At 41.7% G+C, this 15,984-nt stretch overlaps 1 protein-coding gene across 1 annotated transcript in view; it reads right to left on the reverse strand.

Moving 5' to 3' along the window:
• MYH13 (myosin heavy chain 13) overlaps positions 1 to 12,313 on the reverse strand; it is a 71,992-nt gene extending 59,679 nt beyond the window's left edge. The window contains exons 1-5 of the mRNA XM_054459132.2: positions 12,286 to 12,313; positions 10,501 to 10,551; positions 3,543 to 3,758; positions 1,562 to 1,705; positions 1,324 to 1,480 (exon numbers count right to left, since the gene is read on the reverse strand). Of these exons, the coding sequence (XP_054315107.2) occupies positions 1,324 to 1,480; positions 1,562 to 1,705; positions 3,543 to 3,746 (505 nt within the window). The 5' untranslated portion in view covers positions 3,747 to 3,758; positions 10,501 to 10,551; positions 12,286 to 12,313. The remainder of the gene's footprint in view (positions 1 to 1,323; positions 1,481 to 1,561; positions 1,706 to 3,542; positions 3,759 to 10,500; positions 10,552 to 12,285) is intronic.
• Positions 12,314 to 15,984: the final 3,671 nt, after the last annotated feature.

The following is a 15,984-nucleotide window of genomic DNA, read 5'->3' on the forward strand; positions in this document are numbered from 1 at the left end:
CTGATCTAATATGACTGGTATCCTTACAAACAGAAGAAATTTGGAGACACACAAGCACACGGGGAGAATGCCATATGAAGATAAAGGAAGGGATCAGGGTGATGCTTCTACAAATAAAAAACAACAAATATTTCTGCTAGCAAACCATAGAAGCTAGGAGAGCGAGGCATGGGCCAGATTCTCTCTCAGTGTCCTCAGACTAACCAATCCTGTTGACGCCTTGGCCTCGGGCTTCAATCCTCTAGAACTGTGGGACAGTACATTTCTATTGTGTAAGCCCCCTCAGTCTGTGATACTGGAGCAGCCATAGCAAACTAATAGAAATCATGGTATTAGTCTTCCCTTTAAAATTAATGTAACATGAATTAATTTCAAGAAAAATATTAAGTTTGCAGACATGGCAAGGATTGTGATTGTGAGACAGAAATGACAGAAGTTTGGGCACCATTGCATTAGATGATTTTTAAGCATCTACAGGTCTCAGATTCAGATGCTTGCTTCTTTTTTTTTTTTTTGAGACGGAGTTTCACTCTTTTTGCCCAGGCTGAAGTGCAGTGGCAAGATCTCAGCTCACCACAACCTCCTCCTCCAGGTGCAAGCAATTCTCCTGCCTCAGCCTCCTGAGTAGCTGGGATTACAGGCACCCACTACCATGACTGGCTAATTTTTTTGTATTTTTACTAGAGAGAGGGTTTCATCATGTTGGCCAGGCTGGCCCTGAACTCCTGACCTCAGGTGATCCACCTGCCTCAGCCTCCCAAAGTGCTGGGATTACAGGTGTGAGCCACTGCACCCAGCCATGCTTCTACTTCTAGTATCTGTTCCAAGTCAAGTCAGGTGAAGGTTGAACAGACAGACTTGATATTAGGCATCATGGCATGACAGTGTTACCATGTCCCTACTCCCCAGGTCATTCTGGAAATTTAAGGAGGTGAAGGGGAGCCTGAGTTTGGGGAAGAACACAGGAACACTGCTTTACCCATTTCTCCAACGTAGCATTCCCTGAGTGGCTACTGATATGGTTTCTCTTCAAAGTACACCTGGATTGGGGGTTCCCTGGGGACAAAGGTAGGGCATCTCCTTGTGTTCCACATTCTCCCAAATAAGCATGAGCTCAGTGTAGCTTCAGCCATAACCACAGGCCTTGTCATGCACTGTGACTGGCAATGGAAGACGTTGTACTCCTTGCTTTTCATCCCCAAATCATCTGACTCTTCAAAGATCCTTTGATTATTGCACCATTCAGATGGCCAATGCCTGTCAAAAGCTTGAAAAATTAACTAAGGATGGCTTCAAAAAATATGAATCAAAGAAATTACTCACCAGTCAGCATGAACTGATAGGCATTGTCAGAGATGGAGAAGATGTGGGGCGGGGCCTCCTGGCGCTTTTTGCCTCTGTAGGCAGCCACCACCTCGGGCTTGTACACTGGCAGCCACTTGTAGGGGTTGACGGTGACACAGAAGAGGCCTGAGTAGGTCTGGGAAAATCAGAACATTTATCATTTGGATCTTATTTTTACTCAGAGACATGAAATAAAAAGGTGTTCACAGACACTCACGTAGATCATCCAGGCTGCGTAGCGCTCTTTGAGGTTGTACAGAACAGCAGGTTCATGCAGGTGAGTCATCATGGCCATGTCCTCAATCTTGTCAAATTTGGGAGGGTTCATGGGGAAGACCTGGTCATTGTTCAGAGTGAGCGTCTGGGTATTGAGAGGAAAAGCAGGTAATAAATGGGTGAGCGAAGTGCCCACATTACACTTTACTGATGTGGTGGAAGTAGTGAGATATTGTGAAGCAGTTACCCCATTGTGATGGATAATTTTATGGATCATTTCCATACCCCAACGTGATCCATAAATAACAGTTCTTGAAGAATCTGATTCTGGTCAAACTATGTAGCCAATTCCAGTCTGATGCCCCTCAGTCATCCTGCTGTCGTGTGTACCAGGAGTGGGTTACAGGTGTGCAGAGCTTTGGAGCCCTTGGGTCCTAATGCCAGGTTGCCTCTGTTTACCCTATTTGTTGTGAGTGCTGTGATGAGACAAAGGTTGGAAGGTTACAAAGAACTGCTTCAAAGTGTTCTGTGCTTTTCCACCTCAAAATCTCTGCTCATGAGGGTTCCTTCGGCTGGAATGTCTTCATGAAAATTTTGTTTAGAAACCTTCAAAGCTCAGCTCCAGCACCAACTCCTCCACGACCCATCTCCTCTCTCCCCTATTGCTTCAAGGCTCCCATAATTATTTGTACCTCTGCTCTAATAGTTCAAACATTTGGGGGTGCATCATGGTTCTTTGCTGAATATTTTCAGAATATTATTTACCTTTTTTTCCCTTTTTTTTTTCCCACCTCTCTCCCCCATTCAAGCTGGCTCTGCACTCCATGGCTCAGGAGAGATAGAAAATAGGGCAAGAACAGCTACTAGGGAGGCTGAGGCAGGAGAATGGCGTGAATCCGGCAGGCGGAGCTTGCAGTGAGTCGAGATCGCGCCACTGCACTCCAGGCTGGGCGACAGAGCGAGACTCCAACTCAGAAAAAAAAAAAAAAAAAAAATAGGGCAAGAAAAGAAAAAGAGCTTGTAATACTTCCTGGATTTTGTTTTCCAGAAGCCCAAGTCCTTAGGAAAACTTTGAGGGTTTCGCAGAAAAGGTAAAAGGAAGGAGTTTTGCTGGCATAGACCAATTTTTTTGAGGAAGGGAGGCCCTTCCACTCCATCACCCAAGACTAGAAAAAGAGAGACAGACACCCAAGGTAGCCAAAGGGGAGGTAGAAAAGCCTATGTATCCTGAATCTTTAAGGACTGGGACTTGTTTCTTAATAGATCCTCCAGGGAGGCCGTGAGTCCCCCGTGTAGTGCTGTGTAAGGTTCTGAAAATGTGACATCCCTGAGGTGGTGGTGGGGGCACCCCAAGAGTGACTGAACACATTTTTTCCCAGCCCACTGAAAAAGGACTGGAATCAGAGGTTAAGTTTAATAACAAAAAATAAAAGCAAGGTCTGTCTCATATGTCTGAGTTTGTGAAATGAGATTCATACCTGCCATATACATCTTTGGGAAACTTTGGGAAAGCAGGTGCAGAGGTATGCTTATATTTGCAAAGCGATCAACGCTATGACCTAGACCTGGTGGATGTCCAGTAAGTACTGAATGGTACATGATAATTCTCCACATTAAACGAGTCAATGGCTCGTGAGCTTCCTCTGTAGCAGCCACTCTGCAGCCCAGAGAGGTATAATTGGTCAGCCCATCCAGTATCAGCCTCTTCCTTAAATAGACCAACCTTTTCTGCCCTCACCTGCTGCTTTCCTCTAAAGCAAACACCACAAAACCCCCTCAAAGCCCAAGTCCTTGGAGAAGGAAAGAGGCAAGAGTGAAGATGCATGTAATAGCAGCTTTCACCTGCTACCTCACTGCAGAACAGATAAACTGAGTTTTGTTGTCTTCAGATTCCAAAGGACCAGCATGCAATTTCTAATATTCTACTCCAAAGAAAAATGGGCATGCCCATATTATCAAAGACATCTGGAATCAACACTCACCCGGTCATCAAGGGTCTTGACTATGACTTTGTCATTTTCCCTAGTCTGGATCATGCCTTTCACATACATTTCTTTATCATCCGCTACAAAGCAGGCTTTCTTGGAATCAAACGGACGATTTTGAGCCTCGATTCTCTCCTTCTCTGGTTTCCGGAGGTAGGGAGCTGCTTCTCCAAAAATGGCCATTTCTGCATCAGAGCTCATGACTGCAGAGGGCTGGGAAGACCAGAGGGACTGCTGAGTCTTGTGCTTGGATGACTGCTGAAGCTGCAGGGCCCCTACCCTTATGCTATTCAAACAGTGGGCCAGATTCAAAGGCTCCTAGATTGGACATAGGTCCTGAGGGATCTATGGCCAGGTCTAGGAGCTTAAAGTGTGAAAGTGGGAATAAGCTAAAGGGGATATTTTATTCTAACAAAAAAGTATGAAGGTTTTTTTTTAATCCTCTGAGTGTTGATTTTGGGAATATTTTAGTTCAGCCCCATGTGTGCATGTCTGAATCAATTAGAACCAAGGTGAACCCCATAAAAGAGGCTTCAGGAAGCACTTTCTTTCTTTCTTTCTTTTTTGAGACAGAGTTTTGCTCTTGTCACCCAGGCTGGAGTGCAATGGCTCGATCTTGGCTCTGCAACCTCTGCCTCCCAGGTTCAAGTGATTCTTCTCTCTCAGCCTCCCGAGTAGCTGGGATTACAGGTGCCCGCCACCACACCCAGCTATTTTTTAAATATTTTTAGTAGAGAGAGGGTTTCACCATGTTGGCCAGGCTGGTCTTGAACTCCTGACCTCAGGTGATCCGCTCGTTTCGGCCTCCCAAAGTGCTGGGATTACAGGTGTGAGCCACCAAGCCCGGCCTAGGGAGCACTTTCTAAATCACTCATCGTATTTGAGCCTGTGATCTCAGTGTCATTCTAAAATGTTAAGAATATTTGAAAATCATCATTGGAATGCTGATAATTCTTAATAGACATTTCGGTTAGCTCCGTGAAAAGTGAATGACTTGAACATGAAGATTTGTCACATTTGTTTAAATAACAAGATGATGGGAGGCAAAATGGCCCAGGGCGATGGTCCCAAACTTTAACATGCCAGAATCCCCTTGAGGGGTTGTTAAAGCACAGATTACGGGCCCCATCCCCACGGTTTCTGATTCAGTAGGTCCGAAGTGGGGCCCAAAAATGGGCATTTCTAGCAAGTTCCCAGGTGATGCAGATGCTGCTGATCCAGGAACCACATTGAGGATGGCTGGCATAGTGCCTTCCTGTTCCCAGAGTGGTCCTTGAAATGTAGCAGCTTCATGCAGGACTTCATTAAGAAATGCAGAATCTCAGACCCACCCAAGATAATGGAATCAGCACCTGCTTTTTAACAAGATCCCCAGGTAATTTCTATGCATAGGAGATCGGGAAGTACTGGGCCTCTAAACTCCAAACGCAGTCTCTAAACTTTGTGCGTAGCAGTGTCAGGGTGTGACAAACATTGTTTAGTTAGATTAATACCCACCTTAGAACTTGATGCATGGTGTGTGTGTGTGTGTGTGTGTGTGTGTGTGTGTGTGTGTGTATGGGGGGGTGTGTGTGTAGGGGGTATTAGTCTCTCTCTTATCCTTTGTATCACTTTCTCCTAAACTATCTCCGTTTGCTGCCTTTCTTGCTCTTCTCTTTATGTATTTTTTCCTTCTTTTATGTAATGTATTGTCCCTGCTTAGAATGCAGAAAATTCATCTTAAAGTCCTAGCGCTGATCAAACCACTTAAGCTCTCTGGGGCGCAGCCTCTTCCCACTTACAAGGGAGAAGCCAGCCTCACTCGTGTCTAAGGTTTCTGTAAGTCCTGTGTGGACTGTTCCTTTTCTCAGAATTTGCTTCTCCCATTCCTCCTCTGCACCTCTTCCCTCTACTCCACTACCTGTTTTCCTCAAGTCTCTTTCCTCTTTCCTTCCCTTCTCTCCTCTTTTCCTTCCCACTTAATTCTGTAACTGACATAAAATGGAGTCAAGTCATACACACACACATGCACACCCACACATATCTCTCCATATCTCTCTTAAGAAATAAATGTGTTTTTTTTTTTTTTTGTTTTTTGTTTTTTTTTTTTTTTTGAGAGACGGAGCCTTGCTCTGTCTCCCAGGCTGGAGCGTAATGGCACAATCTCGGTTCACTGCAACCTCTGCCTCCCGAGTTCGAGCAATTCTCCTGCCTCAGCCTCTCGAGTAGTTGGGATTACAGGCGCCCACCACCATGCCCGGCTAATTTTTGTATTTTTAGTAGAGATGGGTTTTGCCATGTTTGTCAGGCTGGTCTTGAACTCCTGACCTCAGGTGATCCGCCCGCCTTGGCCTCCCAAAGTGCTGGGATTACAGGTGTGAGCCACCATGCCCAGCCTGAAATACATCATATTTTTTGAATAAGGTCTTTTATGTCCTCTTTTTATAGTGGGAAAGTTGAACGTGTTATAGTTCTCTCCCCCATCTTAGCCTTTATGAAATTGCTCTCTTTATTGGTAACTGGCCATTGTTGAAATATCCTTTCCTGTGATTCTGTGGGGTTCTGTCTTACAGAAAGAAAAGCATCCACTTCCCGCGGGGCCTTATTCAGATAAGTTGCATTTTAGTTATACTTTGTCCAGTGGCTCTGCTGAACCATCTGTGGGTTCGTGGTTAGGTTTTCATAGTAAGGGACTGGAATTCAAACGTAGCACCCACAAATAAGGCTCCTGGCCTGCAGCCATCATGCTGGTTTAGAGTCTGTCAGTTACTACCTGGAGGATGAGAAAGAATTCATCCACATGGCTTTCTTCTCTCATTTCTTTGAAGATAGTCCCCAATGTAATGGCTTAGGTGGATTTCACTGCAGCAGCGGTTCTCAAACTTTGTGGTTTCAGGACTCCTTCGCACTCTTAAAACTAAATGACTGAGAGCCCCATAAGATTTGGTTTATGTAAGTCATATCTATTGATATTTACCATATTGGAAATTAAAATTGAGAAATTAAAAAATATTTATTAATTAACTAAAAATTACTATCAAATTCATTACATTAACATAAATATTTTATTTTATTATTTTATTGAGATGGAGTCTCAATGTGTCATCCAGGCTAGAGTGTAGTGGCGCAATCTCAGCTCACTGCAACCTCCACCTCCCGGGTTCAAGTGATTCTCCTGCCTCAGCCTCCTGAGTAACTGGGACTACAGGCGCCCGCCACCATGCCCAGCTAATTTTTGTATTTTTAGTAGAGACAGGGTTTCACTATGTTGGCCAGGCTGGTCTTGAACTCCTGACCTCAGCCTCCTGCTGATCGTCCTGCCTCAGCCTCCCAAAGTGCTGGGATTAAAGGCGTGAGCCACCGTGCCTGGCCAACATAAATATTTTAATAAAAATTACCATATTTTCCAAAACAAAAAGATTAGTGAGAAAGGTAGTGTTGTTTTCCATTTTTTGCAAATCTCTTTAATGTCTCCTTAATGGAAGACTGTTGGATTCTCATATCTGCTTCTGTATTCATGCCTTTGCTGTACGTTTGGTGAAAGTAAATATAAAATATTTAGCTATGTAATTCAGAAAAGGAAAGAGTATTTTAATCACCTTTTCAAATAATTGTGAATTTTCTTCTTAGATACTCTACCAAAACTTGACAAGTGGTCGTTTCTTAAAGGCTAGTTGCAATGTGGAATCTGAAGCCATATCAATAAACATTTTGTACTCCGTTACATTATAATCTGCTAGTCTGTCTTGCATTTTGAGTGGATCTTCTTTTCCCATATGTGGATTTCATACACTGGTTGTTTGGAAAATACTGGTTTACTGAATTATATAGTACTTCCAAATGTGGACACATTTTCTTACACAATATTAAAAAAATTACAATAATCAATATCACCACTGTGATATCATTTGAAAATTCTTTCAGTACTAGGAAGCTGTCAAGCTAATGGTGGCAAATACATATTTTCCTGTACGCATTCTTGTTTATACTTGAAGGCTCAAAGTTGTGATTTATAACAAATGTTGTCAGTTTTTTCCTCAAGATGACAACCACATTGTTCCTTTTGGAGAACATGTTTGCCAAATATCCAAGTCTGAATAACCCATAGTTTGTCTGCTAGTTGGTCTTTTAAATAAAAATGGTGCTTTATGAATAAAGTGGCTAGTTCAGCTTGCAACTCACACAAATGCACATGTGCTTTTCCAGGAGACAACCATCAAATTTTGGTGGACTTCCCATTTCATCACATAAAATTATTAATGAAACTTTTTAGTGCAAGTGTATGGTAGTGAAGAATACAGTAATTACTAATACAGTTTGGTGCGGTGCCTTGATTTGTAATAAGGTACCAGCCATTTATTCATCCTTGCTTTTGCATCACTCATGCAGTGAAAATGGCAAATGAAAGCTGGGTATTATTTGTGAAATTGTTTTAGCCTCATGTACCTCCTAAAAAGTTCTTGGGAGTCTACAAGGACCCACAGACCACACTTTGAGAATGGCTGCCCTATCGCATAAGGGAATCCTGACTGGTTACAGGTTTACGACCTTATAATATGTAGCTTGACTTAGTGTTAAGCATGATACCCAAAAGTGTTGGAAGATGATTTACTTCAAAACCATCTGCAACATAATCTCTATGGCTGGGACCAGGGACTCTGATGTTTTGATAAGGTCCTCAGAGAGATGTTTGGGAACTACCGGTTTAAAGCATTACTTTGCTTGTATGAAACTACTCTGCTTTTCTAAAGCCAAAACCATGGCACAGTCTCATTGCTTGTACACAAATAATTTTAGGCAAATATTTCTTAATTTAATATTTGTATGCTTATTTTAAAGCCTATTACCTTATTTTATCAAAACGTGCCATCAATTATAAGTTCCACAAATAAAGAAAAAAAATGCAGCTGATTTAAACTGCAGTGCTTCTTTCATAGATTGTAATATGCATCCTCATTTCAGAGATAAATTTGTAAAAAATATTAAAAAATCAGAATCGATGGAAATAGGGTAATATTTGTTTAACATTTAGGAAGCATGCTACATCCATGTATTCTATGACATAAATCAGTGTTTCTCAAACTTAAATGGGCATATGAGTCCTACTGTGAATATTCACTAGGTCTGGAGTTGGGTTTGAGCTTTTAAATATCTTACAAATTTCTCAGCTAATGCTGATATAGCAAGAATACAGGGTAACTTTAAAAACAAATAAGAAAAGAAAATGAATCAATGTAAATACAAATATTAAGTAAATTGACAGTATTGGTGTTAACATGGCTATTGCAAAACTTGTGATGGCAATAGGAGAATAAAGTCTGAAGTCAGGGAAAGGCTGCCATAACTGATAGTTGAGCCATATTTTTAGTCCTCCTGGAAAAACAAGGCTTTTCCATCTGGGCCTCACTGACAGTTTTCAAGTAGAGATTTTTCTCCCTTCATTTACTCTAACCGTGACTCAGAACCCAGTATCTCCTAGTAGTATTACCTAGATGATGCTTGAGTTATCCCTCCATATTCCTGCAATGGTGCATCTAACCTAGTTCAATACTTTTAGGCACAACTCTTTTCCCTTTGGGGCAGGTTTGATAGGCCAAATATTCGTCTTGCTTTAAATTAAAATCTGGCTCTCCATAACTTCAGGACAATAGTTTCTCATTCCACCCCTTGGTAACAGCAGAACGAGTTCAAACCTTCCTACGTGACAACTCTTCACCCTTTTGATGGCTGTTCTGTGTTCTGCTCAGCTTTATCTTCTCCATGCTAAATAGCCTCAACTTCCATTGCTTCTTCTATGATATGCTTTTGAATCCCTTACCATCTCAGTCACTCTTCCCTGAACCCACTCCTGTTAATCTTTTAAAGTGTGATATCCAAACCACATGTCACCCTCCACTGGAGTGTGCCCTCACCTCTCTTGACCTAGGTGTCATGCCTGAGGTGGTGATTGCCTGTTGGCAGCCACGTCTCACACTGCTGACGCACCACTCCCTGTCAAGCAAAGCCCCTCAGTCCTCTCCGTGCATGCAGTTGCTAAGTCAGATCTTCTCCCTATATTTATGCAACTGTGAGTTGGGACCCAAGGGAAGACCATTCATTTTTGACTGATAAACTTCACCTTGTTAGATCTGACCCAAGTCTCTAGGCATGACTCATGCTGCCCACTGAGCACCACCCTCTAGAGTTTCCTTAATTAGCCTCTTCTCTGTTCCAGCAGCAGGACCTGCTTCCAACATTGCATAGCTGTGCCCCTTCAACCACCTCTGTTCCTGTCTTTAAGGGCCTTCTAATTGAGATGACCACCCCCGCCTGCCTAATCTCCATCACCCACTTGTGAGGGCCCTTTTCTCTCTGTTTACCCTCTGTGTACCATGACACTACTCTCAATTTTCATCCCTCTCCTGGGAATTTCACTGCTACTGTGTCTTGTCAGCAATGATGTGGTCATGATTCAATGACACCTTGGCTTTTTTGGTTCCAAGTCATTTAGAATTACCTCTAATAAACACACATTTTAAGGGGATAGGGTTTTTATTACCACACCGGGCAAAGGATTGAACAGATCCCTCCCCATTCCTTCAGTATTACATGTGAGGGAAGGTGCAGCTGTGTGGATTCAGGAGTGCAGACTCTGCTCAAGGAGCAGCAAAGTTAGCCTTTGTGAGAAGACTGCATTTGGACCCCATGAACATCATGTTCTGGGCCAAGTAAGTACTGTATATTGACTTGGAGCTTGTATGTCAAAATTCTGCATTATATTTTGTACATTTCGGTGTAATGAGCAAGTACAAGAAGCCATTCTTCCTTCGGTAAAACCTGTATATATTTTAAAATCTACCTTTAAGAATAGTTAAGTTATTGGTTTCAAATTCATCAATTTCATTTTCTTATGAGTGTGGCAAGAATGAGAACATGTAAAATCCCATTTGCTAATTTCAATGATTGCATTCATGATCAAGCTGAAAACAACCCTTACCTTCTTGTTTCCCAAGTGACAGTCAGTGTCCTTCAGGAATAAAGCGTCTTCCTGGGGATAATTTGAGAAACAAAAAACAGACCAAAAAAAAAAAAAAAAAACCCAAATGAGCTACAAAGAGTTTAAATAAATATAGAAACCGTGTTTGTTCCAGTTTATCTACCTTAAATAGATAAACAGTAGATGGTGTGGAATGAAATAAATTTGCTGTTTTGAATTTTTACTTTTGATTAAAATCATTATTCTTTAAATAGTTGGTTAATTACAACATTTAATTAATACTCTCTTGAGAAACTTCTGTGTGCACAATGTACTGTGTCAGCTCCTTAAGGGGGTATGAAGAAGAAAGAACAGTATCTGCCCTGTAGGAATGCAAAAGTTAGTAAGGGATAAGAGAATGCTCAAATAAGTCTTTGAATAGGATTAAGACAAATGTTTAAGGAGTCTAAACAAAGTGCTATGGGAACTTAGAGAAACTGCCTCTGACTGGGGGGCTGTGAGGGGTCAGGGAAGAAAGAAAGTAGGGAGGGGAATGCTCCAGATTGCAGCTTGGATGCTTAGGGGCAGTCACCTTTTTTCGGCAATAGGAGAAAAGTTATAAATTGTGGACAAAGACTTCTTTATTCTCTTCAATGCTCTAAATTCCCTTTGAAGATGATGAAGGTAGGGCAGCTGAAAAGTCACATGGGACTAAGGAATCTCAGCTCTAGGAGTTTATAAACTATGTGGCTATCTCAAGGAGGCATGAGTGTCTGAAAAATTTTCAATATCAAGTGTAATCTAAGCAAACTTCCCATTTACCATTCAGTGCTTTTATGGAGCCAGGGGAAAATTTCATGAGGCCCTAGTTAGGCAGGAACAGACACTTAGGATTTGGTTTGCTATCCTTGTTATTACCTCCTTCCTTCTCCGTCTTTAATGCATCTTAAATAATCTCCAGCTATATCCTAAAATTCTCACAATTTCTTAAAAAATTAAAGTATTATGTACTATATTCTGAATCCTCAATTTAAAAAAATATGGAGGCAGAGCTACAGAAATTCTAATATCAGTTCTGTTAAGTAGCTGGTATGATTTCTTTGGGCTTCTGTTTCCTTCTGTAAAATGAATCAGATGCACCAGAAAATCTCCAAGATTCCTTTCAGCCCTATGAGTCTATAACAGAAAGTTCTCTGTAGAGATGGTGGCCTGAATTCAAAGTATCACAAGTGTCTGAGGGATGCTATTGCACTGTCAGACACAATCCAGTCCCAAGTCCATAAAATATGCTGTGTGAGAACAGTCTGCACACCAGTCAATTCATATCAGACTAGGACACTTTGTGAGATGGGTAAGATGCTTGGGATTATTTCTTCCCACAACCATTTTTCAGAAATCCTGACATGGGAAACAAATTAAATAACCATAAAAATTTCAAATAATAGCTTAAGCAATCCCAGAAGAGATACCACAAGTTACCAAGTTAATTTGCTAACTGAACAGTATAACATCGACCTAAGTAATCAGAGGAGGAATCATGCATTATACTCAGTTTTATTCTGCAGGTGAATATTTTTTGTCTTATGATTGCTTATATTATTGTCTTTTCACCCCTTGTAAAAGTTTCTTGAAAGGCAGTTGTCTTGTCTTTCCATCTTGTCTCCAACCTTGCCCTCAACACAAGACCTCACACTTAGTAGGCCCTCTGTAAAGCCTACTTCATTGTCTTCCCCCCTTGACTGGTAACCTGATCAGGTGCAACTATAGCTACATGGAGCAAAAAAGTGGGCACTTGTGAGCACTTACCTAGAGATGCTGCAGTCACAGCAATTTCGGGAGTGTGACCCCCCAGCTCTCTTTATACTCCCAAATCTGCCAGCCCAGCACTCTAACTTGGCTATATTTGGGGGATCACCATTTACTTGTTAGATGTAAATGCGTCGTAGCCCTGATCTCTCACTCTTGTTAAGTTACTTGGATAAATGACCAGCGGAGGCTGCATAATGCCAAGTCAGCTGCGTAGGGATTTTGACGTTGGACACAGACCTTTGAGACTTAGAGAGTCCTAGGGGCTGAGTGGAACTGGAGCAGAGAGTGCTATGAAGGTCACTGAAGGGCAAAACCACAAACCACAGGATGCTTTGTCAAGCAATGGGTGATCAATAGTGTGGACAGTAACTACACCTCATTTACCCGGCATTGGTATGGGATGGTGTGCGTCTCGTCTCAGAAATCTCCGGAAATTTAAGGTTGACCTTTTAACACATCCAGTCTTATTTATGTATTTGTTTGTTTAAAAATCTACTGGAAGAAAAGCTTTCCAAAATGTATTTTACATTATCCTGCTCTGTGTAACCTACTATCTAGAATAGAATTTAAGCTTTTCTTGATCACTCTGGGGGTCTGGGAGATGATATAATAAAGTCATCAAGGATCTGGTTCTTAGTGGATCATGCCTGCACTAATGGTTCCTGCTGGGAATTTTGGTGTACACTTTTATTTATTATTATTATTATTATTGAGACAGAGTCTTGCTCTCTCCTCTAGGCTGGAGTGCAGTGGCGTGATCTTGGCTCGCTGCAACCTCCGTTTCCTGGGTTCAAGCAATTCTCTTGTCTCAGCCTCCCAAGTAGCTGGGATTATAGGCATGTGCTATAATCCCATGTGTTATATATAGGCATGTGCTATAATCACCCGGCTAATTTTTATATTTTTAGTAGAGACGGAGTTTCATCATGTTGGCCAGGGTGGTTTCGAACTCCTGACCTCAAGTGATCCTCCCGCCTCGGCCTCCCAAAGTGCTGGGATTACGAGTGTGAGCCACCACACTCGGCCTTACTTTTTGGATTTTCTATCTTTGCCTTCATGGCCAGCCTCTCAGGTGTAATTTCTTTATGTCGTAAGTTTGTCTTTACTAGCCCGATTTTGTATTATTGATTGGGAAAGAGATTACAAAATTAAGATCAGGCTAAAGTAAGAGTAAATAAGTTCTGAGTGCAGCTCTAGTGGGTTCTAATGAAAATACGTGGTCTTTGTGACAATTATTATGGTTACTTAGGAGATTTTTTATTTTTTGCTAAAATATAAGTGATGTTTGACTATGTAGGAACAACTGTATATGTAGAAGTTAGAGCCATTTACTGCAATACAGTGTGATCTGTTTAAATTGTATATAATCAGTGTTTGCTGAATCAAGGGTTCCTTAATCAGTCTCCAGTGGGTAGAATTTCATGTAGGTAGGATATTTCCAAAAGACAGTTTGCATTAATCAAAGTGAATTTTAGACCAGAGGAGGAGTAGGTAGAGATAGGACTTCCACAAAGTATTTTCTCTCTTTCTTTCTTCCTTCCTTCCTTCCTTTCTTTTCTTTCCTTCTTTCTCTCTCTCTTTCTTTCTCTTTCTTGTTTTTTTTTTTTTTGAGACAGAGTTTTGCTCTTGTTGCCCAGGCTGCATTGCAATGGTGTGACCTCGGCCCACCACAACCTCCGCCTCCTGGGTTCAAGCTATTCTCCTGCCTCAGCCTCCCAAGTAGCTGGGATTACAGGCATGTGCCACCAGGCCCAGCTAATTTTGTATTTTTAATAGAGACAGGGTTTCACCATGTTGGTCAGGCTGGTCTTGAACTCCCGACCTCAGGTGATCCACCTGCCTTGGCCTCCCAAAGTGCTGGGATTACAGGCATGAGGCACCACGCCTGGCTTCCACAAAGTATTTTCTAAAGTAGATTTGACAGAATGCAGATTGGGAGGGTCACTTCGAAATAAATGGTCCTGTGGTTAAATGAGCTTAATAAATGTGTTAAACTCTATTCCCTCCTGTTAGAGATTCATCATAAATATTAGCATATTAAGGGATGTGAGAAGCCCTTCAGTAAAGAAATATGAATACTTTTTTTTTTAGACCTGGAACTTCCCTAGGTGATTTGATGTTGGAACACAAACTTATTTATTTCCCGTTCCAGAAAACAAGAGAGGAAGGGCTGAAGGACATAATCCATAGCAAAGTTCTGGCCCAGAAGAAAGCAACCAAGAGTGATCAGCCATAAGCACAGTTGCTTTTATTCGAGGTGCAGCCTTTTGCACGTAGCAGATGCTCAGTAAATGTTCGTTCTGGTGAATAAATGAATCAAGATGACTCATGGGGAGTCATCCTGACTCATATGTTGAAAGGCTTGAAGTGATAAGAAAAGAATGGCTGAGTTTCACTTAATGGTAATAATTAAGACTTAAGAACTGGGCTGGGTGCAGTGGCTCACACATGTAATCCCAGCACTTTGGGAGGCCAAGCCGGGTGGATCACTTGAGGTCAGTAGTTCGACATCAGCCTGGCCAACATGGTGAAACCCCATCTCTACTAAAAATACCAAGAAAATTAGCCAGGCGTGGTGGTGCACACCTGTAATCCCAGCTACTTGTGAGGCTGAGGCAGGAGAATCACATGAACCCAGGAGGTGGAAGTTGCAATGAGCCGAGATGGCACTGTTGCACTCCAGTCTGGGCGACAGAGAAAGACTCCATCTTACATAAAAAAAAAAAAGAAAGAAAGAAAAGAAAAAAGACTTAAGAACTCACTACATGCCAGGCTTTATCCGTATTGATTCACTGAAGCTTTATAATAGTCCTGTGAGGTAGGTGCTAATATCATTCCTATTATACAACTACTGAGAGTTTAAGCAACCTGCCCAAGGCCATACAACTAGTCAGCACAGCTGAAACGAGTTTCAAGTGCTCTCTGGCTCTAGAGCGTATGCCTGTAACATCTCATTTTTTGGAAATGCATCATGTATCAGTGCCTACTTGGTATTAGACTCTGTTCTGGGAATAGGGAACAGGGGTATGAGCTAAGATCACTGACCCAAAGGAGCTGACAATGCAGATGGGAAGAGAAGTACATAGACATGAAAAGGATAAATCACTTTCCCAAGATGAAACTATCCTAAACTGATTGGATTGTGGACAGTCGATTCGATGTATGTACAAGGTATTTGAAAACCATGAAGTATGTTGTATATATAAAATATTAGCAGAATTGTTATGATAAATATTAATAATAACATTTTATTTATTTTGAAGGAGGGAAGAGATCTGGACGGGAGTAGTGGCTGTAGATAATAATAATCTTTTAGTACTTTTCAGTTTACATGACGATCTTATATATTTTATTACGTTTATTTTTCTCTACCAGGCTGAGGGGTTTATACGATTCATATTATTATTATTCCCACTGTCTAAATGGGGAAACTGAGGCCTAAAAGGGTAAGGGATTGGCTAAAAGGCCCCACAGCTAGCACGCAATTGAACCAGAACTGAAATCCAGGATTTCTGATTCCAAAGCCATGCCTTTTCCTCTAGCCTCTCCTGTCTCTTAAAGGAGGCAGACTTTTAACTGGGTGAGGGGAACAGGAAAGAGGTTCTGGGCTTAGGGAACTGAGGGATCATGGCTTGAAAACAAGTCTTCCCAGGATATTTTAGGAAGGTCAACTGGGAGAGCCAGGCCACAGCACAG

Source organism: Pongo pygmaeus, chromosome 19, assembly GCF_028885625.2.
Source record: "Pongo pygmaeus isolate AG05252 chromosome 19, NHGRI_mPonPyg2-v2.0_pri, whole genome shotgun sequence".
NCBI classification, from domain to species: domain Eukaryota; kingdom Metazoa; phylum Chordata; class Mammalia; order Primates; family Hominidae; genus Pongo; species Pongo pygmaeus.